This window comes from Melanostigma gelatinosum (assembly GCF_949748355.1).
Source record: "Melanostigma gelatinosum genome assembly, chromosome: 22".
In the NCBI taxonomy this organism is placed as follows: Eukaryota; Metazoa; Chordata; class Actinopteri; order Perciformes; family Zoarcidae; genus Melanostigma; species Melanostigma gelatinosum.
Window position 1 is genome coordinate 5,104,211 of NC_136655.1, and position 27,985 is coordinate 5,132,195.

At 41.7% G+C, this 27,985-nt stretch overlaps 1 protein-coding gene across 3 annotated transcripts; it reads left to right on the top strand.

Annotated features, from left to right (window-relative positions):
* Positions 1–1,349: 1,349 nt before the first annotated feature.
* mybpc1 (myosin binding protein C1) lies at positions 1,350–27,584 on the top strand. 3 transcript variants are annotated; one of them, XM_079294388.1, is made up of 32 exons: positions 1,350–1,554; positions 4,955–4,981; positions 6,211–6,282; positions 8,313–8,360; positions 9,765–9,806; positions 10,319–10,354; positions 11,114–11,218; positions 11,484–11,632; positions 11,736–11,853; positions 11,939–11,990; positions 12,573–12,629; positions 15,075–15,238; positions 15,362–15,494; positions 17,755–17,879; positions 18,003–18,108; positions 18,280–18,446; positions 18,563–18,728; positions 18,808–18,914; positions 19,021–19,157; positions 19,742–19,901; positions 19,983–20,087; positions 20,172–20,360; positions 20,919–21,053; positions 21,884–22,051; positions 22,183–22,271; positions 22,349–22,544; positions 22,690–22,829; positions 22,922–23,081; positions 23,492–23,628; positions 23,806–23,992; positions 25,114–25,154; positions 26,681–27,584. In XM_079294388.1, the coding sequence occupies exons 1-31, from the start codon at positions 1,533–1,535 to the stop codon at positions 25,131–25,133; spliced, it is 3,519 nt and encodes a 1,172-aa protein (XP_079150514.1). In that variant the 5' UTR covers positions 1,350–1,532; the 3' UTR covers positions 25,134–25,154; positions 26,681–27,584. The 3 variants fall into 3 exon arrangements, with proteins under 3 accessions (XP_079150514.1, XP_079150513.1, XP_079150515.1); XM_079294387.1 differs by lacking the exon at positions 25,114–25,154; XM_079294389.1 differs by lacking the exons at positions 6,211–6,282; positions 8,313–8,360; positions 9,765–9,806; positions 10,319–10,354; positions 25,114–25,154.
* Positions 27,585–27,985: the final 401 nt, after the last annotated feature.

The window sequence follows — 27,985 nt, forward strand, 5'->3', positions numbered from 1 at the left end:
AATTGAAAGCTTCCACAGCACATGATATGTGTCGGCTTGCAGTATGGATAGAGTGTTGAAGTGAAGCCAATTTGAGACAATAGCTGCATTCCTATGTGCACACAGGCAGTATCTATACCTCCTAAAATAGAGCTGTGCCCCGTCTTGACTGTCCTGTTGGGTTGTCTGAGGAATTAATTGTGCATGTTTTAAGGGCACTTCCATATCGAGATCATCAACATGCTCAAGTGGTGATGATATTGTTAGATTCTCTGAAGGGGCGCGCTGCTTCTACGTGTAGAAGCTTCAGCACCGGGCTTTCTGTGGCTCGTAAATCCGTCAGCTTTCATTCTTGTTGTTTAATCTTTGCGACCTTTGATCAGAGACCACACCTGATTTGTCACTTGTGCTTGACGTGCTAAAAAGATTAATTCGGACCAAAGCAGACACATCAGTGACATAATTCACAATGAAAACCTCTTTTCATGTCAGATACACATGTCAAATGTCAAGGCGGTCTAAGAATAGGACGTATTACCACCGCCCATGGCATCTCCCCAGTATTCATTTGCCAGTTCGGAAAGCCATGCTGTTCTTACGCCTGGATTAAACTGATACCAGCAGCATCAAGTCGCTGCATGCCATCTCAAACTTTTCTTTTGTAATATAGCCACAGATTCTCTGAATATGTTGCATATCATCTGGGATTGATGGAAAGTATTACATTGGCCTCAGATTTACATACGACAATGACAACACATCTCTCTTTTTATATCCCACCTCCTGATTTCACAGTCTCCTCCCCCTTCAACTGCTGCTGTAGTGCAGATACTCACCTCTGATGCCCCGGTGACAGCCCTCACCCTGATCCTGTTGTGGAAATATGGAAGTAATGATAACACATCTAGTCTTAAATTAATAATTTCAGTGGAGACACCCAACTCTCAGAAAGTCAAACTGTTCCTTTAAGTCAAACAGGCCACCTTTTGTAATTTCACAAGAATACCCAGCCATGAAAATCGGTGCTTTGCGGAACTCTTAATATTTGAAAATGAAGTCGCATTGCTTCACCTACGAAACTAATATTTTGAACTTTAATCCAAAAAACTTGTACAAAGTATGTACAAAGTAAAATGCATAATTTGGATGGCACATAAACTTCACATTTACTTCTTCTCATCTAAAAAGCTGGCACAGCAGCCGGTGGGTCGGGGACATTGATGCAGCGACCACTACAGAGAGGAGGAGCATGCCATCTCTCTATATAAGGCCTGAAAGCCTCTCCGTCCTGGATCTGTCACTGGTCCTCCTCTCCTCCCCGACTCAGATTTCCAAACCGTATCCCAGTGCACTCCTCATCTCCCATCACTCTGGTCCGAGGGCTTCCAGAGCTTTCTTCTTCTTCTACCGTCATCTCTCTCCCTCCTGGACGAGAGGGCTACCGCGTCTCACCTGCCCTCCTGTAGAGTCGCATTACTCCGAAGGCACTTACCAACCTAACCTGCACCTTTTGACTCCTTGACGCTTTTTATTTTCTTGGGACGCGGCTCAAGATGCCAGAGCCCACAAAGAAAGGTAGGAGTTGTTGCCTCCAGCATGTGACAGCCAAAATCCATAATAAGCCTACTGCAGGTTTTAATTAATGTGACAGCAAAAGAAAGTATTTTTGGTTCTTTTTTTATGATTGGCTTGCTGTATTTATATCTATTGTCATTGTTTGAGGAAAGTTAGGGGACTCCATCACTTTATGGCTCGCCTGCCAGCTCGTTCATAGGAATCCTCAAAGTGACTTTGACGGTGGTTTTGTATTACTAATGCATGCATGTTTCTACCGTCGCGGGGAACAAGAGAATATTTGAGGTTTATGAGCAGATACTATTGTCGCCTGGGGTGGGCATAGTGGATTGCTCTGTGTGATCCAGCTGGAGAAAGACACGATGGTGAAGCGCAGCATAGGAATATCAATGAGCGCCTGTGAGGGATGATGCAACTGGAGCGAGAGCCTGGCTGTATGAGGATAAATAATAAACTAATTGTGTTTGTCTTTGTGATGATTGATGGGAGCCGACCCGTCAGACCTGCCCCCCGCCCGGTATTCGACTCATTCAACCACACACAGCATCCTGTGCCCTCGTCTACACACCACAACGTCACTCATCTGTACCATCACGTCCATCAACATTCCCTTTAAATCCCCTCTTGTCCGTCATTAGGATATGGTATTACTCCCACCCTCCCCATTAGCCCAGCTCTTTTGGGGGTCCGCCGTCGACCCAGACATGCCCATGTAGAGGGAATGGGACATTTTGTTTGGATCTTTGGAAGCCTTCCTGATGAGAGACGAAACAAGTTTTTAATAAACGTGTTATCCTCCAGGGGACCGTTGATCTGTCTGTGGTTGTTCCTGACACCTCGGGCATGATTTGCACATAGAAACTAAGTCCTGAAAGAGGGATTGTTCCTCTGTTGCTCTTTCTGAAGTTTCTACCTTTTTTTAACCATGTTTAAGTTTCTCTTGATCATAACCAACAGTCTACGGATAGAGGGTGGCATATTCAGTGTAGATTATGAACCCCTTTGAGGAAAATCTGGGATTTTATGCTATTTGAATTAAATTGGCTTGAACATTCTGCCTTTTGGACAGTGGGCATTGCACTTTCAAGATTGGGTTCAAGGCCGCTCTTTTACTTTCATTGACACATTTGGCGAGATCACAACTTTTAACAGCCAGCTGCAAGCTCCAGAATCCCATTTCTCAGATCTAAATCGTATCCTAATCTCTTGGTGGGGCAAGAAAGAGTAGACGTTCCCCAAAGCCAGAGGAAACCAAGATCCTGAAATGATGTGAAGCTCAGCTTGGCCTTCATTCTAGATGCTCCATTGCATTGTGCACAGTTGCCCTTACAGTGTTCTTCCACAGCCATAAACATCCTTGAGCCCCTCAGAGACAAAGCTGAGGGGAAATAGAGGCAGCAGATTCCAGTCGGCCACAACCACTACCCATAAATAGCTGCATAGCCAAGAGCAGAAGTTAAATGAGAGTAGAAAAGTATTGTTCTCGAAATGAGTCTGAACAGCTGAAGAGGAGAAGGCCAGCGCTGTTGTTTTAGACACCCCACTCTCACGCCTTTAAAAAGTCCAAACCAGAGATGACGGACTGGCTGAGTCGCCCGCAGATCTCTTGGGACCTGGATTCTTGTCCCTGGAATAGTTCAGAATGAGCGCACTTTTAATCCCCACCCCTTGTTCCCTGCCATCTCCCCTTCACAGCCACCAAACCCCTCCTCTCCTCGTCCTGTGCCACACACCAAAACAGACATCTCCCTGCCGCCCTCTGTTCAGGTGGGATCGCTCAGAGGTCAGACACCTCCCCAATAAACCGCTGACCCTGTGCCTAGAGTCCTGACAGCGCTGTCCTCAGCTGCGGCACTCAGTTTAGGGTTTCAGTCGCGAACAAGCCCCTGTCTTCACCCCATGATATTTACTCTCCCTGAAGTTCATCACTCTCCCTGGGCTCTGTCTTCTGACAACGTGATTTGCGTTACCGAATACCACCTCATAAATCAAACCCATCAAATGCTAATTGCCGCCCAAGTACAGTGCTCATCTCTCCTCAGACTCTTAAAGTCTCATGGAAGCTCCTCTTGTCTTACCAGAGTTAAAAGAAACCCCACAACCGCAGCAAGGGTAAACAGTATACGGGAATTAATGTCAGTGATTGAAATCAATACAGGTCATTATTTGGAAGAATGAAGCTGCCGACAGTTTGGCTCACGTCGGAGTCTGTATGAGCCCTTCTGTCTGCACGCCAGCAGGGGCAACAGCTGAAAATACCTGCAGCCCTGTCAGCTGCACTGGGAGTCCTCAGAGGTGAAATAAAACCTTTCTCCTCTTTCATTATCCCAATGTAGATGAGACAGATTGTCATTCTCGGGTGCAGGATTGTGGCCCGCTGGCCAGCGATGCATTGTTTTGAAGTGAAGTGGGGAGCGCGGCTAATTTTGACGAGGAATGCTCAGAGGGAATCGTTGCAATTGGAGGGATATCAGCAGCTAAGGAGCGATGGGAGGAAAATAGCTGTTGAAAATGGTGCATAGTCAGTGGACATACATGGACCTATAGGGTTGCAGTATTCATAGACCGGGTGCAAACAGCTGCAAGTGAGAAACTGAGACTGTCTATGAAGGATTCTCTAAAGTTTAAGATTCTCAAAGAAGATATTCAAGTATTGTTCACAGCTTTTTGGGCAGTAAGTGGGACACTTAATGTCAAGAAAAACGGGTTTGATTATGGAAATTTCATTCCTCTCTATTTTTTGGATATGTGTCTTAAGATCTTTATGGCTGCAAATGCAAAAATAATTATCAAACGCTGGCTCGAATACCCCTCATACAGCTTTTCATTGACACCATAAACTATTTGCGCTCCATGGAAAAATATTCATATCCCCTTTAACTAAAGAAAGACGAGGTTTAAAAAAATCTCTTTTAGGAAACTGACACTGATTAAGGGTCTTTTTAACCCATATCATTTTAATATTAAAGGGATACTAAATCCCTGTCTTCATCTTCATTTTAACCCCGTCATTACACGCCAAGCATGTATGGATGCTTTGATCTGTTGAGGCCTCGCATTGAGTCCTGTTGCAGGTTTTTGAATGTCGTATTCAAACATGTTTCTGTCGCTACCGCCCCACCAACACCACCACCATAGTTTCATGAGTCTAGACAAGGCAGAGGGCAAACAAATGGTGTGTGGGCCTCTTTCATAATCAGTTAAGACAACATTGTGTCTAAGCACAAGGAGCTAGTCATCCGGGAGGAGGAGGATTCGGCTTGGTAGTGAATGGATATCAATAAAATGAGTCAATGTGCACAAACGGAAAGACATTCCTGAGTGATTAAGAAATGCAGCGAGACATCTCGTTATCATGTTTGGTACTGATGTGTTTCGTTTTTCTTTCTTGTTCTTTTAGATGAGATGCCAAATCGCCAGCCAGGAGGTGAGTGAACGGCGATAGACATCTAATCTCCCCCTGTCACCTCACAGTGTAGCAGATTGTAGCTACACAAAGTACAGTATGCACAGCAACAGACAGATATAGTCATCAAAAGAAGGGTAGTCGCACAGGTGAAAGAAGGACAAAGTGAAGGAACCCAAGAGAATACCTCTGTGTACACGTCAAACACCAACCTTTGTCCTCGCCAAGATGTTCCGGCACTGAGCCCACACACACAAAACATAATATTCGACGCTCTGAAATTGGCTTGAATGTGCAGCCAATAGTCGGCAGTATAGACGAGCTGCTGTGCTCCAGAGCGATCTGTGGTGACGACCAAGCTGTCAGTATCTCTGACATTCCTCTGGCTGATCCCTCTCTGTTGATTCAGCTGCCGCTTCCGCCTCCCCGTGTGAGCAAGGTGCCGGCATGCAACTGGCTTTCTGCCTGAGGTTTGACTTTGGAGCTGCAGCATCTTGAGGCTCCAACTCGGTCGGGAGGGGTGGAGAGCTCGGTGTACATAAAAATGTCCCTGGCTTCATTCAGGATTTGTCAGATAATAATTTCTCAAAGATCGTGGTGGGCAATAATATATTATTGCCAAACACAGGTCACAACATATGTAACAACACATGAACATATAAATGCAGGGTTTATGTGCATTTAATGATCCAATGACGCCTTTTTCAGTGCCAATATATAGGCCGGCCTTGTCTCAAATAGATTATGAAAACAGTTGCATATATATACAGTTGCAAAATGCATATAAATACTGCCTGATGATGCATGACACTTCCAGTGGGTGTTGTGGTGATGCTACAACACTCACTGCCTACACCGTAAATAAGGCCTCTGAAGCAAAACCACCACAACACCTGGTCTGATTCTGCCGAAGGACTATTTTAACGTTTTTGTGATGTGCATTTCAATTGTGAACCTCATTGACGTTTGTATAATCCTAATCCTGACATATTAACAGCGCATTATGTATATTTATGAGCAGGAAAGTCTTAGAAGTCGTTTTTTTTCCTGTGTTGTTTTCCATGTGAGAATGGCGAAACAAAAATATGATTTATTGTGATAATGTGTGAATGACTACGTGCAGGCGGGTTGTGTGTTTTTTACGTGTTTGTTTTGGTGTGTATGACTGAGAGACGCATTGCAGATGCTGAAGCTTTTGTGCTTATAAAAAGCAGATGTTCCATCCACCACTATATTTGTCACATGCTCAGAAAGTGTTGCCCCAGACAGTAACGGTGCCCTGCCCATACCTGAGATTACCCTGGAGATTTCTCCACCCCCAGGTGGGTAAACCATGACGCCCCCTTCATCACCTACATCACCTTCACATCACGTGTTTTCGTTTGGTGTGTGCGCTCACGTTTTTCTTTTCTCAAATAATTTACTCTGAGAGCTCTGAAACTGTACTTTTCTTGTGTAGGTATGATTGCTCAACACGCTGTATGTTTACACAATACGTTAATTAGGTTAGCTCAGCTGTAAGAGCACAACCGCACTCGCTGTGCACATATCCACCTGCCTGCACTGCTCTACCTGCATTTGCCTTGACGCTTGGTGCTGACAGTATCTCGTGCTGTGGCTGTCTTTGTGTTGGTGCAACTGTGTGACATACTGAGTCATCAACAAAGGAGGGAGAGAGGGATCGGGGAAATTGGGTTTTACTGACTCTGGTGACTCTAGTGAAAGGCCAGCTTACGATATAATACAAGCAATCAGATCCTTACATGCTGTGTGCTGAGTGATCAAATCACTCCTTCCTTGATCACTTTACAGTATAAGATATGCAATGACCAGATAGTTGCTCCACTGGTGCGAAATAAGATGGCGCACATGCAAAACATACCAGCTGAACGTCAGCAAGTTAGCATTCTGGCGTTAGCATTTAGCTCAAGGAGCAGCTGTGTGTCTAAACCTCACAGACCACCAGCATGGTTGTAAAATCTACCTTCATTACTCAAATGTCACCAATTAATAAAGGGGCTATCTGGTCATTAGCTATTCACACCCACCTTGTTTGAGCAAGCATTATTTTGCAAGGCTATACCGGTGGTTGTGCCCGATGCTTGCTGCTCCAGCTTGGCACTTTGTCTGCTGTACAGAAGCAGTAGCAGAGGGGAAAGAGCCAGTAGAGACTGATGGGAAGAAACCAGAGGCCACAGAGCCTGAGCCTTTACGGGCTGTAGTGGCTCAGGAGCCAAGCCCCACCGAGAATGGCTCAAACCATCCACAGCCTGGTGGGGTCGGGGTAAAAGAGCAAACAGAGTCCGGTAACTCTGCTGTAAAAGAAGAGTCCCCCCCACCAACTGGTAAGTACGACTTTTAAAGTTGAGTGATTCCCATTTCGCTCTCCAATGCATGGTTAACCCCCCCGCTCTTTCACTTAAAATGCAAACAAGTCCTGAAAGTCCTACTAGTCGTTTCAGTTGCACACTACATGGCTCAGCAGCATGGCAAAGTGATCTAAAACCTCCGTTGAAAGGTAATAGATTACCTTCACTTCCCAGAAAGCATTGGACTTCACTTGGTTGGATCAATTGATAATTTGCTTTTAAAACAGTGCTCTAATTCCTACATGGCTTTAAATGCATGCAGACATCAAATAAAATAAAAAAGATATATACTTGCACCTCGGTGCAGAGTTTTCAGATGTAAGTAAAGTAATCAGAACTAATGTATACTAATAAATACGGACTAGATTAAACACCTAAAATGGCAAACTGAAGGTGATGCAAATTGTGTACAAGGTGAGTCATGAAACTCTTTCTTCTATAATCCAGAACCATGAATAGACAAACACACACACCAAATATAGTGCTCAATACCAACCAGCCGGCTGGTTTTTGATTGTATATCTACAGGTAAGTTGGAATGAATTGATTTTTAGAAGGAAAATACAGAAAATGCTGAGATTCTTTGATGTTACACAGAATTTATTGCTTTTGTTGGCTTGGTCATGAGCACCTTTTTTTTTTGCAAATACGGGTTGCATCTGCTGCTTTATAGGTTGATGTTTTTACGATACACTTGTGTATGTTTGCTGCGCTCCACGGTGAAAGAGAGCTTGTGCTTTTGTTTCGCCGGCTTGAGAAGCTGGTAATAAGCATTCATGATCGCACACTGTTTTATCTGTGAGAGCTCCAGCAGTTAGGATCAAACCATCAGTTGATATTTGGTCTCATTCTTCCTGTCCAAGAGCTGCACGTCATGCTTCATTCAGAGTCTTGTCTCGCATTTGATCGATGGCCTTGTTGGCCTGCCAGTCTTGGAGCTTTTTGATAGGTGGGTCTATTTGTCAATGACAACTTTATTGCAGATGATGCTGATGCTGCAGCCACTACCCCATCCCCAACACCCAAAGCAGGTTGGTACCCTTAACAGCCCTTACCTCCTAATTTATTCCTCCTCACCTCACCCTTTAAGGACAGTTGCAATCACCTTAAATCAGACTCAGATCAACTGCAATCACCTCACAAGTGCTTTTTTGGGAAAAGCACTGAAGTGCACTCGTTGAGTCATAGGATACTAGTTTGTTTGTTGGGCCACTATATTGTCGCGATCTAAGAATAGCAAAATTAAGTGTAAAATTCATCCAACTATTTGTTTTCTGGCGAACGATGTGCCTTTCTGCTTTGCAGGTCAGTGTTTTAATCAAAAATATACAAAAAGACATCGGCTCAAATCTATGCAACTCCGCAATTCAAACGGCAGACATATTTACAGATTTTCATGTCAAATCTGTAAATATTCCGATGTATGTCCATGCACTAACATACATGTATTAAATGTGTGATTTTTACATGCAAAATAATCCAACAAGCACATCAACCTTTATTTACTCATCTGAAATAAAGGTATGGAAATATCATATTTCACATGTATATTATACATACAAAATACATGAATGGTTGCTAAATGTGTATATGCATATCAGTACACTTGCACTACATGCAATAGATGAAAATAGCGTCTACTAAAAGGGAATGCTGTTGACGTTCAACTTTTGAATATGTTCCAGATATTAGTGAACATTGCTATATTTATTTTGTTGTAATTATTATGCAGTAACAAATAGATAATGTTACGTTTTAAACTTTTCTGGGCATTGGCATTCCCTTTTTTGTGGATACACATACTTTCTCATTTATTTTACTTTTGTAAAATACATTTGGGAAATTTATTTACTTGCTGTCTTATCAATATCTTGTCTGTCTAACAAAAACTAGTTAGCAAGCAGTGAAGCATGCATTTAGCCTGGCATAAAGACTGGAAGCATGAGCAGGGGAATTTAAAAATAAAGAAAAATAAAATACAGCCAACTTCGTCATGTTTTATTTTGTTATAGCTAGCGGCGGTTGTCAAAAAGGCTTCTTCTTCTTCTTCTGCTTCTTCTTCTTCTTCTTCTTCTTCTTCGGGGGACAGTTGTCAATCATGACGTCACACCCCCTTAGCATCGAACTACCAAAAATTACAAAAACCTTCCTTTGGAAAAATGTATTTGACGTGTACTTTGATTTTTATTAGGCTAAGCTAGGCTCAACGCTGTGCAACTATGTAAATGTACTTAACGTACAAATGTTGGTACGGTGGAAAATAAGTTAATCTTCAAGGATGAGGGATATGTGTAAAAGTGTAAAAAGCTTTTCAATGGAAAACTTGCAGCAGCTAGTTAAACCCACCCTTATTTAGACACAATATTCATCAATCCGCCTACAATAGATGAGTTTATCCTCACTAATTTCAATCATAACTGTTCTTTTTTTCACAGAGGACGCTAATTCACTCAAGAAACTCTCAATTGAGCTGCCTCGTAAGATCCCTTTGTTAAATCCCACTATTTTAGTTCCTCTGAAACCCGTAGCCGACTCTAAATCAGATTACGTGTGTTAAGTGTTGGAGACATGTTTATTTTTAGATATTTTGTGTGTCTGGAAGTAAACGTTTCAATATAAGACAGTGAAAATGTTCAGAAAACCTCTGCTAACATATTAACATACACCCATTAATACAAATTATGTTTCTTTTTTTTGATAATTCGACTTCTGGAGTGTTATATGAACATGTTTTTTTTCGTTTGTTTGTCTGAACACATAAATTGCCATTTATGTGTTCTGGTCAGATCTAGGTTTTGCGATCAGTTATCAAAACAAAGCATGTCATTGATTTTTTTTCAGACCTTTGAATCAGAATCCCTCGGGTCAACGCTTGCTAATCCGTAGTTGCTTGTTGCTTTTTACTTTTGATGAGTGTGTGCTTGCTTCAGTGGACTTTACAGTAATATTCCTTACAATATGCTGTAAATTTCTCTCTGTCTTTGTTTAGATGATAGCGTTCCAGCCGCTGAGAGAAAAGACTCAGGTAATACAGTGGTAGCCAAAAAAATTCTAATATGGAAATTATACCCTTGTTTTCATACACAAGAGAAAGATCGGCATTAAAAGATTGTGTCTCAACCATTTTCCTGTTTTCCGTCACAGCCTGTCAAATGGAAGCTTGTTAGCGGTTTAGTGTTATCCAGGTTAATTTGTCTTAACAATATGGTGTGCAACATGAATGAGGTTGTTTTCCTGTCAATCTGTCCGCCATCACTGCATGTAGGACATGATGGGGCTTTTGGAAAATGAAATCTTTTTCATTAGCATCAGGAGAAAGGATTGAAAAGTAGCAGACAACATTTGACAGATCATTTTGTCAATGGTGAACTTGCATAACATGTAAAGACGGGCCCAGGATACAAACTATATGGCAACAGTGTGATTCATCCACATTCAGACCTCCCATTACAAAGAAGACTGGAGAATCAGGATGATGAAAATGTCCCTTAGATGTGGCCTGTTTTGCTTATCGGACACCCTTTCTATGTTTCATGTTGTCTGTTTCATGCTTTCAATGTTGTAAAGAGCTTACGTTCTGCTGCTGAATGACAAGTGATGGCTGAAAGTGAGAAAATCTGTCTGTCTGACTGTATATCTCTCCTCTGCTAAGACTAAAATGTTCAGATCAAAGGTGAAAGGTGGGTGTATGAAATCTTGAACTGTACTGCTGTATGTTTTCCTTGCACAATGACGATGGAGAGCATTGTGTCATGTACAGTATGTGTTTCTCCTGGCTGACCAGTGTGGTCTCTGGGAGAGGGCCCAGATGACCTGGAAAAGCCCGTTGACAGCCCACCGCGGTCCACCCTGATGATAGAGAGTCCCCAAAGTGCTGTTATCCCTGTGGGTGAGTGATAGCACAGCAAAGGGGAGATGCAGATGGTATAAGACATCGAATTCGATATTAAGATTTGTATGAAGGTGATACATTGATTTCTCAAAGACTTAAAGAAATAGTTACACATTTTGGGAACTTCGCTTATTTGCTTCCTTGCCAAGCGTACCCCCATAGATTTATATTTTATTAAACTTTTAGTGTGACATTTATGGTTTATTGACTGGATTGTTGGAAAATTTCTCTGCAATCATAATGTATTTTTCTGTGTCTTAAGGTGGAGACATCACCTTTGTTGCCAAGGTGGAGGCCAAAGATCTCCTCCGCAAGCCCACCATCAAGTGGTTTAAAGGAAAATGGATGGATCTAGCTAGCAAGACAGGAAAGCACTTACAGCTGAAAGAAACCTTTGAACGACTGACCAAGGTACTGTACAGCCAGGCCCCCACCTGTCTCCCAGCTCCTACGTGAGCACCACCTCACAGTAAGCGCTGTTAAACCAATTCTTATATATATCACTCCCTGGCAGATGCACACATTTGAGATGCACATCATCAAGGCCAAAGACACCTATGCTGGAAACTACAGGTGTGAAGTCACCTACAAGGACAAGTTTGACAGCTGTTACTTTGACTTGGAAGTTAAAGGTTTGTTAAAGCATCAAGGAGCATGACTATATTCTAATGTCTTAACAAAATACAGTCTAGCATATGTGTTGTTGCTGTCTTACAGAAGCTGAACAGGGCTCACAGAATTTTGATATTCGATCAGCTTTCAAAAGAAGGTAACGAAAGAACTGTCAACAGCAACCATTATGAATTACAGTGTTTCTTTGAACAAACCAAGGTATTTATTCCAGGAAATAGGATCAATACTAATAACTGCCCCTGAAAAGTGAAGAAAACAACAAGTGCAATAAACAGTTTACCTTCTAGTGATATTATTGTACCACATTTAAGTGTGACAAGATGGTTGTAATGATGTCATTAACCTTTCTCGGAGGTAATTACAACTCAACCTGCCGACACAATGTGTAATTGAAGGCCAACTCTTGCATTTTACATGTCCCTCCAAACAATGTGTCTGGAAAGCAATGCAAAGCATCCCAGTTTTACAATGTTGCCACACTCTGGCAATATTGCCTGGGACCGCTCTTAAAATGCCTTACACAAAACACCCTGTTTCAAACTTTTATCCGGAAAATAAAAATGAAGTGGTTTTGTGTAAGCATTAGTCGCGTGTTAGCTCGGAGCTAATGCATCGATTGAGACTTTGCTTTGTGTTGCTCTTTTAGCATTGTTCTATAGTGCCTGTAACTGTTTCAACTCTGATTGAATCTGTATTAATCTCTCCTTGTTAACAACAGCAGTGAAGGACAAGAGGATGCAGGGGAGCTTGACTTTAGTGGTCTTCTTAAACATAGGTGAGAACCAAATCCCGACCCGGACTTTGTCTTTTTCAGTATTTCTTACTTTGATTTGTATTGGGCTACTGTATAAGTGGCACGTACATTTCTTCAGATGATACACTGTGCTTTACCAGAGGTTTTCAAAGTCTGACACTGGGGGCCCGCATTCAAACAAAATTGAGACAACTGCGCAACATCCCCGTCTAATGCCAAAAAATATTGATAGTGAAACACGTTTAATTGTTGAGATAATTATATTCCCTGAAAGTGCACATCACACTAAATCTAAAAATATGTGCATCGTGTCTGTTTAGTAAGATTTGACTCAGTTACTCGTGCAGAGTGGGATGCGCCCTCACAGTTTGAAAACCTCTGGTTTACCAAAGCTACAGTAATGGCTCAGCATAAACACCACGATGCATTTCTCAGATGATGAAGTGCAACGTTACGTGTGAGTACAACCAGTCCTAGGCAGGGACACAGTTCACCAGTGAAATTATACATTTACTTTGGGCTTGTCTCTTCTTCTCCCCTACATATTCAGAAATCAAAGGTTAGTAGAGGGAAAATCATAGGTTTTAAAACGATTAGGCCTTACTGCGGGTGAGTACTGTAATCCTGTAGAGTCCCCAGCATGACGTGTAGCTCTAGGAATTGGACGAGCAAGAGTGTTGGCCTCCTGTAGTAAGGTAACACTTCATTTGAAGGCAGCATTCCTAACCGCTCTGTCAGCAATCAGTAATGATGGAAATGGGCCTTGCATCATAAACACTCTGAGGTGACCGCTCTTCAACAGGTCGTGAAGTCAAACGCCACGTTCATGAGGCCGGGTGCACCGTTTTGGATCATTATTGATGTGCTAGTGGGCCAATGAGAAATGATGCTGTAGAATAGTGTTATCTCTACATTGTCGTTTTATTTTAAGTTGAATATATAGAGATATACCGCCATGTTTATTTCAGCTTTCTTCGTAATTGCCTGAAAATAAACAGATGAGAGGTACAAACATAGAATGGAATAATATTTGTCGCTATTCACCACCAATCTTTCAGACATTTGGGAAAATGTCTATGAAAGAAAGGGCCGTCTGAATGTTCTTTATGTAAACTAATGAATACACAAACATGTCCAGAACGTTGTGTTTACTAACGTGGATCTCACAAATCTAACCTCCTCGATGTCATTATCTAACAGCGTCGGAGCATCTCTGAACACTCAAACCGACAACAAACAAAGGGATGGGCCAGTTCACGAGAGCAACATGAAAGATGTTAAAGTCAGCATTTAAAATCTTTGTCGCAGGTTTCCCCGATACCCCTGCATGTTGCATATCATGTTATTACAAACAAAAGCGTTCAGCAGTTCAATAAGTTGTATGACAAACAAAAACTCTCCATTATTGACCTGCGTGTGCTTTTGTGTGCTCGTAAAATCCTTCAACCCTGATAAAAAAGTATTTTATCCAAACTAAAAGATCCCAACTCAAATTTCCTTCTTCATTCTGCGCCCATTTCATTTTCCCCAATGCATGCTAGAAACCCTAAAAAGCCTTTTTACAGTCATTATTGTGGATTTAATGGCAACCCTAAATCTTAGAATATTATAGAATAAGAACAAGAGTGTGAGATCTTAAAAGATCACTTTTTTGTCAATCTCCCTTCACTGGTTTCCTCTTTCAGAAAAAACACATGTATGATAGATGTTATAAATACTCTCGTTATTGCATTTAACTGAGCCACTGATCTCAGAACGATAGCTGGTCCTCCGGAGGTAAACGTTGGAAATTGTCACAGAACAGTAGCACAAAGTAGAACAGTAGAGAATAGAAACCTGCTTCGTGAGCCACAATGTGATCGAACGCATTTTGGACATTGAGGACCCGAACAGCGAATTTACAGATGTGATGGGGGGTAAAAAGGAGATGTTGCTTTGTATTAAGGGGTTAAAAAAAAGGATGTAAACCACTTGTTTAGAGGATAGATTCGTCTTCGAAGTTCCCTGTAATAACTTCCTGGCATTTTATCAGACAATTTTTGGTTAGCTGTTGAGAAACTGTGCATTACACCCCAGCGATCGATCATGAGTCCTCCTGACTTGTGCTCCGTGGCTCCATTTTGACACTTTAGATTAAATCCCGTTGCTTAGACTCGTGAATAATAGTGTGCAGACACAATTAACCCTCCAATACTTTGACACCAGAGCTGATAGCACTGGTAGACAGCTCACCATGACCATCCCTTTGTGTGACATGTCCCGAGGAACGAAATAGGATATACAATCCTAAAAATGGCAGGGCAGGAACCAAGGAATGCATTAACCGAGTAGTAAGCAGAGATTGTAAAGCTTAAGGGTGACCCTGCATCTATTCTAGAGGTTAATGAGTAGTTCCTCAGGACACGTCGCAAACACCAGCCTCTGACTCGTGCCCTCACAACTTTCCCTCATATCCGGCTCCGCTAGGGAGCCGAAGGCGGATGACACTCCAGAGGTGGATGTGTGGGAGATCCTGAAGGGCGCCCGGCCAGATCAGTACGAGAAGATCGCCTTCATGTACGGCATCACGGATCTGAGGGGTCTGCTGAAGAGGATGAAGAAGATGCCAAGAGAGGAGAAGAAAAGCGAAGGTAATTCAGTTTCTGTCACAGATTTCGGATGTGTTCCTTTGGTGAATAACAGTCTTCCTGTCTGGTTAAAGGGAATCCTGATCTTGGTGTCTCTTTAACAACACTTATTTCGTCTTTTTAAAGCTTTTTCAAAGAAACTGGAACCGGCATATCAGGCGGATAGAGGTGGAAAGATTCGCTTGGTGGTCGATCTGGCCGACCCCACAGTTGACCTGAAGTGGTACAAGAACGGACAGGAAATCAGATCCTCTCCCAAGTACGTCACAACATTTTCCCTTCCCTCTCTTTCTGTGTCCTCTCGCCATCAACACGGCACAAATAAAACGCACGTTTTTTAAAAATGCGTTTTATTTGTGGCATCGCCTTTCTTCTTTCTGATATTATGTGTTTTCACATAATGTTTTGTCACCACTCAAAAGCACAATGGTTAGCATGTTTCACACCACACAGTCTCACACACACACATTAGGCTACGTTCACACTGCCAGCTTTAATGCTCAATTCAAATGTATTGCTCAGATCAGATTTGTTTTGTTTGGCTGTTATTATTTCTTAAATGTGGCTAATATTAGACTCCATTATGAACTGATCCAACTGATCCAGCTGAACATGGATGTCACTGAAGACAGCGTTTTCAGTTTCATTTCTAAGTTGATGTGCATTGGAAACCAGTGAATTTACGAGCAGATGATAAGGAGGGTGAAGAGAAAGAGAGCCACACTTTAAATTATGGCTTTTTGTGGAGCAATGGCTGCTACTTCTGTTCCTGGAAACCAGGAGTGGTGTGATTTGGGACAAATCTCAATCTCTAGACTTACTGTAAAAGTTTCATGGATTCCGATATAACTGTCCAGACTGAGGTCGCATTGCAAAATAATCACACCTGTATCAGAATCAGAATTGAAAAGATCAAATTCCATGTGATTTGTGCTGTTCGTACTGTCATGATGGGGGGAAAAGGTCTCAGTCACGTATATGTAAAAATAATTGATTCGAGCCACTTTTGCCTGCAGTGTGAATGTACCTTTAGCTACATTATGAATTCACAGAGCTATATAAACATATACATATATATATGTATATATAAGGCCCTGGAGCTACATGTGGAGGTAAATACAGTGTATGGTGTCAGCTGTTGCCATTAACTAACTGTATATGTCCTCCTTTGTACAGGAAACAGGTGGTACCTCCTTTACAGGTCTTTAACCAAGTGTGGCTTTGGAACAAATTTAATAGATGCTGAATCACATAGTAAATACATTTAAATAAAGATCATGTACTTTAACAGGCCATTACCACTATAGCCTTAACAACAACAATACAATTATTATGTAGCCGTCAGGATTTAGTTTCAAATCTATGACTGAAAGGACTGGAGAGGACATGGTTTTAGGTGTTTAGCTAGTTTTTTAGTGCAACAGGTATTTATTTATCAAATGTGAAGACTTGGGTGAAATAATACTGGACACAGTGAAGCTTATTCTTGACCTTGGAAATAGTGGTTTGACAAAACCTATTGTTATACAACCCTTTAAAAGGTAATAGAAAGCTACATTTTTAAAGCTGCTATCATAAATATTGTATGACAATAACTTTTTTCCCCTGCCTCCTGTTAGCCAGAAATCATTCAACGCTGTTTTAAGATCAACCACTGAAACTTAATAACATGTTTTTGTTCCTTCATTAAACGTTCTTAATCTTATGTGTCTTGAAATATATAATAATGACAAAATGTATATCTCATAACAGGGTAACATGTATGTCTCATAATAGGGTGTAATACCAAATCGAGAGAAAATGATTCTGCAGCTAATAGGGTTTGTTTATTGTATGTTAGAGTATATATTAGGATTACAGACTTGTATACTAAATAAACACGATGCCTAACCTTGCATTCATTAGCTGAAACCTGTAATCAAAGCCATGCAAAGTTAAAGCCATTTGGGAGGTTATTGCTGTTTTTCTGGTTTTGGTCTCCTGTTGCATTTTCTCCAGGGCTCCCTGTTCAGAAGATTCACTTTAAAAAACACTCTCTCTCTCTTTTGACACTGTTTGCCGACTACATAAACCCGTCCAAGCATCTTGTCTCTCTGTCTTTGTCTGTCTTTCTATCTGTGTGTCATATCATTACGCTCTTTCCTGTCTGCCATAATCACCCACTATCCGGCCCTATTCTGGCTCCACTGCTGACCTTAAGTCAAAGGAAGTAAGTCCATCCGTCCAGTCGGTTCTCTCTTCTCCATGTCAGTGCTTTGGTGTGATCCCGCCCCTCTGTCCAACCTGACTGTTGGGTTTGTGAAGTGCACTTGATGCATGTTGAATAATGATGTTGTTTATTGTGTCAACACTGCTGTACATTTTGATTTTAACAATGATGTTTGGATTCTGCAGCCTACTTTGCCTTTCCTTCTCTTAATTTCTTGTAATAAAATCCCTTCATAGTGTACAGTGTCTGGTGTATTGACTCATACGTAGTGTTGGTGATCAGTGATGTGACTAATGGACTTTCCTTTTAGGTATATTTTTGAGATGAAGGGCACACAAAGGATTCTGGTTATCAACAACTGCTCCATGAATGATGACGCAGCATATTCTGTAGCTGCAGGAGACGAAAGATGCTCAACAGAGCTGTTTGTCAAAGGTATCTCGAGCTGTTCACCTTTATATAACTTGTAAAGAACTGCATATATCATACGATATGTTGCAGATCGCTCAGTGTATGAATCAGAAAGAAATGTGTTGTTTTTCCTCTCTTGCGTCGCAGTGTTGCCAGTGAAGATAGTTAAAAGCATTGAGGCTGTGAAGACCACAGTGAATGAGAGGATTGAGCTGGAGTGCGAGGTGTCAGAAGAAGGTGCTCAAGTCAAATGGTGAGACTCATTTTAAGATTTAATTTGTCAAAAAATGAACGAACCCATGAGATAAAGTCTTCCAAATGACCTGGACACTTAATGTAACAACGACACCCTCTGTGTTTAGCTGCTCATTTAATCAAGCCGTGTGTGAATGCGACTAATTTCTAATGCTTCTTCCTCCTTCAGGATGAAGAACGGTGTTGAGGTTCCGACAGGAGTGCGCTCCAGATACCGAGTTAAGTGTGAAGGAACAAAACACTTCTTGGTGATAGATGACGCCTCCAAGGAGGACACTGGGTCCTACTCCATCATGGCTACCGGCGGCACATCTGAGGCTCATATACAGGTTGACTGTATGTAGCATCCAAGCCTTGTTCACAATGTCTGTGTCTTTGCATGTTTTTTTAAAGGAATCAGTGTTAGTAATGTGCTCCATTCTGTTCTACACCTGTCTCATATTTTTAATTAGTGAAACCGCTGAAGGTGTTCCAGGACCTTCAGGATGTAACAGTGTTGCTCGGTCAGCCCATCAAGCTGCACTGTGAGATCTACCCGGGCAACGTCGCCGGTCGTTGGTACAGGAATGGACAGCTGATCCAGCCCAATGACCGCATCAATATCTTACACAGAAATAAGTACGTGATCCATTTTGAACTCCGTTCAATCAAAACCAATTTCACACAAACGCCGTCTAATGTCATTTTGGCTTTCCAGGTCTCATCGTCTTGAGATTGAGACCAGCTCCCTTCACGATGTAGGAGACTACACTTTTGTTCCGGAGGGATATTCACAGAGCCTCTCTGCCAAAATTCACATTATTGGTACACGACCTGTTCTTCATTGGACTGTGCAATTTTACATTTCGACATTATACTGAAAAAAAGCAGAATAACATATATGTTTATGCTGTAATTCAATTTTCTATAGACCCACCAAGGGTGCACTTGGAGAGCTTGAACTTCCCAGACAACACCGTGACAATTGTGGCGGGAAACAAACTTCGCTTGGAGATCCCCATCAGTGGAGAACCAGCACCCAGGGTGGTGTGGATGAAGGGGGAAAGGGTGAGCTTCAATCGATTTAGTGTTAAACTCTTTTAAAGCATACGGCTGGCATTATTTTAATTTGAATAACAAATAAAAAAACAGGAAAATACTTCATACCAAAGTACTTCCCTATCCTGTGTCTTGCATTCAGGCCTAAGCCTTTCATTTTTTAGAAAAAGCAGCTGTGCACTCGGTTTTTTTAAACACCACTCAAACAGGAATAAACATGCATTAATGAGGACTATTTCAAGACTCGGATTAAAGCACATTAGGTGCTCTTTAGAGTATTTTCAGCAGCAGGACTGTGTATGTGGGATTGACTCAAAACAAACTACAGCGGCCTTGTTCACAGTATTGAATGAACGTATCACGCAGCGCAACAGAGAGGCAACTTTAGGTGTTTGAAGCTTTAAAAGAGGAATAAGTTATATCAGGCTTTGGAGACACAGACACAAGTTATGAATCATAAATTATGAAATAAATAATAAAATTGTTGGCAATTTCATGGGATTTATTGATTATAACAAAATATTCCCAGCCTTTTATTTTTACTTCACATTAAAGGCTGACATGTAATTATTTTTCTGTCTAATTTGCTTAAGGTGATTCTTGAGTCGGGCCATCACGTCCGCGCTGAAACATTTGGCGACCAGACCAGCCTGACAATTGACGTCACGGAGCGGGAAGACACGGGCAACTACAAGATTGTCCTGCAGAATGAGGCCGGTGAAGCCACAGCCAGCGTCAAAATCAAGGTTGTAGGTAAGTGATGACAAAAACACAAAGGTAGAGAATTGCATGTAAGTTTCTTCAATCCTTAACGTGACGCTATGCTTTCTGCAGACATCCCTGACCCTCCAGAGGCTCCCTTGGTCCCACAGGTGGGCGGTGATTGGTGCTCAATGACATGGGAACCGCCAAAATATGATGGGAGTTCACCAATATTAGGTAAACGTCACTTATTACTTATTACAGCAGCTTAAATGTATGTCTAGGGGGTTAAATGACAAGCTTTTCGACCGTCCTCGAAAGGCTACTTCATCGAGAGAAAGAAGAAACAGAGCTCCAGATGGATGAGACTCAACTTTGACCTGATCAAAGAAACAGCATTCGAACCCAAGAAGATGATTGAAGGAGTGCCATATGAAGTGCGGATCTTTGCAGTCAATGCCATTGGTGTGTCCAAGCCCAGTGAACCATCCAAAGCCTTTACTCCCCTCGGTGAGTAGCCCAAATGTCTCCACTGAGCAGTCTATACACTGGCCCGTGAGCTGTTACTGCCAATAATCTGTTCGGGAAAGTATTACGAGAGGCTTCAGTTTATCTAACAACCGTTTCATGACAATGGAGGAAATTTCAAAGAGTGGGCCAGCGACATGTGCATGTGTGATCTGCCCTTGGTACCCCGGCGACGCAGCTGTTCCTCCCGATAGCCCACCATCCCAAGCATTCTGACAGTGACCTCCACTGGACATGCAGGAGCTTGAGAGGATATTAAATATGTGTTTATAATGGCTGCCAAATCATCTGCGGATTAGAGGTTTAAGGTCTGTCAGAGGGTTCAATAGGAGTTAAAGGTGATTCAGAATACAAGAATAGATGGAAAGAGCAGGGACTGATGAGATCTGATGTGCAGATTCAGAGCATACCAGCCAGAGTGAGAGGCGCCTTTCTCACGTCTTCATGACTTGCCAAAATGGATGTTTTCCGATCTCGTTCGTTCCCATTGTTGGACCGTTGCTATGACTCTGATCTCTAAAACCTCTCTTCTCCACTCAGCTGTGACCAGTGAGCCCACCATGCTGGTCGTGGACGATGTCACAGACACCACAGTGACCGTAAAGTGGCGTCCCCCTGAAACCATCGGAGCTGCCGGTCTGGACGGATACTTGGTCGAGTACTGCATAGAAGGAAGTGAGACAACCTCAAATCGACTAAAGGCCACGACAGACTGTGTGATTTTTGTTCTGTTCCAGACAAAAGTTGACAATGTAGCTTTCTATTACCTTTTAAAGGGTTGTATAGCTTAAGAAATGTAATGCATGGGCATCAGGGAATGAAATTGGCATCTGCCATCTGATAAATACCAGGTAAATTTGGCAGGTAACAATTCCATGTCACCTGCCACCTTAACAAATATTAAGAAATGTTTTTTTCAAGCATTTTCTAAGTTGAAAATAGTCAGGAATTAAGGTTACATGATTAAGTCCATATTTCTTCTGTCTGGTACCACTGACTCTGTTTACAATGATCATTTATGCTACATAGTGGCTAGTACAAATATTCAGGATCAAAACTTTCATAACCTGATGCTCAGAATGAACAAGTTCGTACATGTGGTTCGTCCACGTCTGAAGGTAAACACGTTTTTAGCTGTTCCTAGCTACCACACTTGAAGGCAAGGTTAAAAACCAGCAATAATAGTGAATTATGGAGATAACGACAAACTTTTGGACAATATTTATGCCTACATTCACACCATTGAACTCATTTGTACATACAAAAAAATGACAGAAGTGGTTGTGTACAGGTCGAACAGGAGAACACCCCTCAATTACAACGCTGGAAAGTTGTGGGGAGAGAGGATTTCAGAGTGACATCCATTGAACGTGTAACATCGCCACTGTCGCATAGTTTGTCGTGGCCTTACATTGTTTGCACATGTTTGTCACAGCCCACAATCAATTTCAGTGAAACTCGTTAGCGAATGTTTTTTATTCAGCTGGACTGATTTTTCCCTACAGCTGATGACTGGATAGTTTCCAACACTGAGTTGACAGACAAGACCAAGTACACCATCACTGGGTTGACCACAGGGACTAAAATTTTAGTTCGAGTCAAAGCCATCAACGCTGCCGGAGCCAGCTCTCCAAGGACCATCCAGCACTCTCTCCTGGTCAAAGAGGTTATTGGTGAGCTCTGAAAACTGCTGTGGAGTGGTTTTGAACATGAACCTTTGTAACTTTCTGTTACATGACTTTAGAATTGATTGTTTTGAAGGAAAAGATTGAAACAAACACCTTATGGTCTGTTTCCTCCTCAGAACCACCCAAGATCCGCGTCCCCCGACACTTGAAGCAGACATACACTCGAAGAGTTGGAGAAGCAGTCAACCTTGTAGTGCCATTTATGGTACAGCAACCTCCCAATCGATCAATATCCGCTGTGTCTTTGAGCAGAATCATAAACTGTGTGTGTGATGTCTGCAGGGCAAACCCAGGCCGAAGGTCACCTGGCTGAAAGAGGGCGCGGCAATAGACCCAACCCACGTCAGCATCCGCAACACAGACTGCGACAGCATCATCTTCATCCGTAAAGCGGAACGCAGCCACTCTGGAAAGTATGAGATGGCTGTGCAGGTTGAAAACCACGTGGACACGGCCATTCTTGACATACAAGTCGTAGGTGAGTGACGTTTTTAACGGCATCAAATTCAGTTTCCTGAAAAAAATGCCTTAGAAGATATTAAAAGTCTTCAATTTAATTGACAAATCTAAGTCTCTTCATTGCTGTCGACAGTAACAGTCACGATATGTTCTCTGATTGCTAGACTTACCCGGGCCTCCTCAGTGTGTGACCATTGAAGATGTTTGGGGAGGAAACGTGGCTCTGGTCTGGACTCCTCCAAAAGACAACGGCAACGCCCCGATAACAGGCTACACCATACAAAAGGCAGACTTGAAGACAATGGTGGGAGATTAATTTTACAAAATATACTAAACTGAAATTGCAAATGATCTGTCATAAATATTTACATTGACACGCTTCAATCTGCTTTCCAGGAATGGTACACATGCATTGAGCACTACCATCGCACCTGCATCACCATCACAGAGCTGGTGGTCGGGAACGAGTACTTCTTCAGGATCTTCGCAGAGAACATGTGTGGCCCTAGCGAAACTGCCACCCAAACCAAGAAAAGCGCACTCATCGTCAAAGAAGGTAACAATGACGGCCATATTGGCAAATGTCAATGGTTACTAACAATTTCTGATGGGGGAAAATGCTTCCAAAGTCAGAACCTTGGAACAAATCACCTGCGTTTCACGTGTCAAAAATGTCAATAAAGTTGTCTTTTCATTTGCTGACTATTCTTTTCACAGCTGTTATCTGAAAGGTACTGTCAGTGATGTTTTCCACCTTAAAGTGAGTCTGAATTGATTTCCAGACTCACTTTAAAATTCCAGGGGTCGGGCTAAGACTGACAGGCCCTTTAACAGAGGTGTTGTAGACTCAGCCGATGATAAACAAAGAAATGTTGTCTTTCCCTCGTCACTTAGGGAATTTCCCACATGATACCGCTCAGCGACAGTATCATGCGCAACCCCATTCCTTTACCCTTACCCCAACAGGCATGCAGCTGAAAACGCACGAGTTCAACGACCACGACTTCATGGAGGCGCCAAAGTTCACGCAGCCGCTGATCAACACTTGTGCTGTCGCCGGCTACAACGCTACTCTCAACTGTAGTGTCCGTGCCAACCCAAGGGTAGGTGGCAGACCCACAGCAAGTTAGATGTGATAGTAAAGTGTTGGGTTACATTAGGAGCCGACAGGGGGTGGGGAGTATTTGTAGTCCTTCAGGATCATGTTGTATTATAGCATTGATTCTCTTCCTAATGGGCCAAATGCGCTTGCTGCTGACATTTCGGTTTTCTGACTGCAGGCCAAAGTGATCTGGATGAAGAATAAGATAACTATCCTCGACGACCCGCGCTACCGCATGTTTAGCAACCAGGGAGTATGTACTCTAGAGGTCAGGAAGCCCAGCCCCTATGACGGCGGCATGTACACCTGCAAGGCCATCAACAACCTGGGAGAGGCCCAAGTGGAATGCAAGCTGGAGGTCAAAGGTGAGTGTGGACCAGGATGGGAGCTCAGTGGGCCTTACTGGGAACCCGTCTGTATCTGAGTCTTGTTTCTCAAAGCCTTTCACCCTTCTTGTTTTATTTCTTCATTTTTACTGTGCCTTTGCTAAAAGAATAGTTTTGTCTTGATCGAAAAAAGAGAAACAGAAGAATCCTTTGGGAAACCAACTCCACTGGAGTACTGTAGTGTTTGAACTTTGTCTGTAGTCTACCAAAGGGCTAGGCGCTGGACATGTAAGTATCTGGATTGAGCTGCACCTGCTATTCATAAATTCATGGCTACGGTAGTGTGGAAGTCCTTCTGAAGTTCGGGTTGCAATATTAGAACTTAAGGAATAACTGAGCTGGAGAAGAAATATGAATGTCATGAGTTAGAAGCATTCATTTGGTTTATAGTGTTGTTTGAGATGTACCGGTAGTTTTTGCAAAATGTAATTTCAGAGCATTTATGTATCAGGTCACATGTGTGGATCATAGTATCTCTTTTACTCTTGACTCTAAACCATGTACGTATAAATAGAACTGGATTCAGCAGTGGAGATGGGCCCCCGTTCATTCCTATGAGGCTGTCTCGAAACTGGTGAAAATATCAGGCTAATGTTGTCAGTAAGCTCAATTAGACTGACAAAGTGACATTAATCTCTATGCAAGAACTATTTGTGTGGTGCAACCCATTATTTAATTTTCTCCACCAACGAAATGCTGTTTGAATTCATGAACAGTTGGTGCAACCGGCTCCTGGACACCATTTTCTAAATAGATACAAATAATCCGTTCATTTGTGTGCAGTGCACATAATATCTGGTGACACATTTCCATCACCACCACATGTAGAGGTTTTATCCCCCGTGTTCTCTATCCAGTCATCTTGTTCATCATCACAACAACACACCACCTCAACATAGGCACACAGGCATGACATATAGAGCTGCGATGTTTTTGTGTTGTCTTAAACGATTCTCCACAGATTCCACTGTCCTCTTTATGCCACACAGTTAACTCCTCATATAAAAGAGTTCAGTAATAACTCAACAGTATTCCCTGGTGCACACATATAACTCCATGTTAACATTTTGTTAACCCCTCTTCTCTTCTCTCTCCCCCAGTCCAAACTCAAGGATTGTGAATGTATGTTCTCATATATAAGGTAAGCTTTCATATGGTTTTGGCATATGAAGCTTATGTCATTCATTATGCATCTTCCAGGCTGCTTGTGTAACCTTGCTTTTCTCAGTCGGTGGGACTGTGGCAGCTTTTTCTTCCCCATGAAAGCAGGTGCCAGAGAAAGAACATGTGAAATCGGGCATTAATGAAACAAGGTTTGCATGACAACTCTTGCCAAATTATTCCCCGGTACTGCTTTGCTGGCTGAATTTTAACAGCCCTGTTTTGAATATTTTTAATTGATTGCCATAGTCGTTGGTGTGAAATGGAGTGAATTCAAAGACTACCTCTCATTCATTTTGTGCCACAGATAAGGTGAGTAATACATTTTGCAAACTTGCTAACCCTTGCCAAAGAATCCAGAGCTGGGAATGAGTTTTATATTATGTTGACATGACGTCGACATATTTTTTTTTTTCTGCTGGTAATTAAAATCATACAGGGTCCAATCAAAGCTTACTAACACTGGGTATTTTCCACGTTCTGTTTGGACCTGAGTGATGAGTTGTGTATGACAGTTCCTGTTGTATCCCTTAGCTTACAGTGGTGGAAAGTAACATTGACTAAAGTACTGTAATTAAAGGGATATTTTGACATTTAGGGAAGTATGCTAATTTGATTTCTTGCAGAGAAATGAGAAGATTGATACCACTCTCATGTCTGTCAATTAGATGTGAAGCTACGGACAGTTAGCTTAGCTTAGCTGGGGATGCACCAATACTTATCTGATAGCAGGCTGACTCTCAGTCAGCTGGATGGTGCTGATCTATTCAATTAAATTCCATATTTGTATACTATATACATTATATGCTTATTTTGTATGATATATTTTAACTCGATGACATTTATCTGTCTCTGCAGATTAAGATTTTATATACAAAACATGTGATTAGCCTCTAAAATATGATGACGTGTTGTAGGTTTAAGTGCCCAATAGTGTATAAATGAGTTAAAATGAGCTCCTCCTCAATGGTTGTTTTTACTCTAATTGATCTCAAATCATAATCCAACAATTTAATATATTTAAGTATATAACACTAAATTATTACTTTTAATGTTTGCTATTTTAAGTACATTTGCCAATAAGTAAAATGTTTTCTGCATCATTACGAGAATACATTTGCACTGTGGTATGATAATTAACTTAAATAAAGGATCTGAATACTTCCACCACTGTTAGCATATTGTGGATGACTATTGATGACTCATTAATCTGGAATTGTATTTCAGTGGTATCAACTGTGCTTCTGGTTCTGCAAGCCTGAGCAAACGCAGAGATTTACAAACTGAGTGTGCATTGCGAACATGAGCTATTCCGACCAGATTTCTTTCCTCCTCTCACTCTTTATCCAGTGGTTTGAACTCCTTTCTTCTGTGCATTCTGTTTGTTCTGTCAGCTTCTTGCTTTGCTCTTCTCTTCCTCTTCTCCTTCTTCTCTCTGTTTTTCACTCTCCACTTCCACCTCCGCCTCTCCCGACAATATTATGAGTTTTTCCTCTCATCCCTCAGGAGGCTTCACCTTCTACGATTTCATGCAACGCGGAGTGCCCCTACACCTGATTGACAAGTCCATGACCGAGAAGATTGTCGAGCAAGAGAAGTAGAAACCGGATAGAGTGCAATGAGACACTTAAGCTTTGCTGACATCTGCCGCTGATAGTGATCCTCTTCTCTCACCTACTGAGGTCAGCGGCCTGAAGGTTGGATGGAGGGACGATGGAGGGATGCCGCGACTGATGGGGGAGTGTAGGGGGAGGGTTTACTGGTCTGTGGTGTGGCATGCTGTGTGCAAGTTTGGAGCTAATTACTATAGAAATATAAAAAGCCAGGTCACTTTTTTGTCCACCCTGTTGTGTTCCAAATACTGTGTCAGCTCAGATGCATGCCGGCAGTGTTTTGGTTCTAGCTTTGATAAGTACATGTAGTGTGTAAAAAATAAAAATAAAATTAAAACATATACAGCACAGTGACACACTTGCCGTATTTTACATGTTGATTCTTGTTGGGAGTGTTTGCTGAAGGTGATAATTTATTTCCGGGGTCTGAGAGAAGGGAAAAGGGAGTGTATAAACAATGTTTGGGTGTTTTTATTTCATGTCAGAACTTATATAAATGCGAGAAAAATATAAATAGACCAGAGTAATGTTGGATAAATGATGTGCAGACTCTTCTAAGATAATTCACATGAATATAATTCAATGAATAATTGTTCATTTCACTTTTTCTGTGTGGGTCATTTATGTCAAATAAGTGAGTAAATGTAGAGGTTTACACACAGTCCATATTCTGCACGACACAATGCTTTTTGGATTCATATTGGACTTGAGGTTTGATTGATGCTAAGTCATGTGCGCATGCATTTTCCTTTGTAATTATGACCCGTGGAGTACAATAAAAGGTCATTTTAAAATGTGATTTTGCTTTGAGTACTCTTTTTATTTGGATTATAATACTATGATTGTCTAAAGAAAGCAATTGAAGCTTACACAAAAAGATTAATTTATTGATTTGATTATTTGTGGAAAATGTAGATGTATTGTGGTGCAAAGGGTGGACGACACCTTACTTAAATCCACTTGACTTAAAATATATACAGGGACACTAAGACCTAAAAACTTAATAAATAAATGAATATATTTATTAATCAAAAATAGCCTAAATTAATAAGAAAAAATCAATCACTGTGGTCACATCCTTGGAATTTCTTCAAGGTATTTGGGTGGAGTTTATATTATAAAATTAAACACTCACACGTGTGTTTCATTGGATTATTCCAGTAGATTTAGATTCATTAAGATTAAGGATTCTGTATTT

What these genes read in the sequence shown, in the direction of transcription:
- mybpc1 (XM_079294387.1), top strand. Translation starts at nt 1,533, where the DNA reads ATGCCAGAGCCCACAAAGAAAG. An exon ending in GCCAAATCGCCAGCCAGGAG is followed by an intron (nt 4,982 to 6,210) that starts GTGAGTGAACGG and finishes TCACATGCTCAG; the next exon opens with AAAGTGTTGCCCCAGACAGT. An exon ending in AAGTGCTGTTATCCCTGTGG is followed by an intron (nt 11,219 to 11,483) that starts GTGAGTGATAGC and finishes CTGTGTCTTAAG; the next exon opens with GTGGAGACATCACCTTTGTT.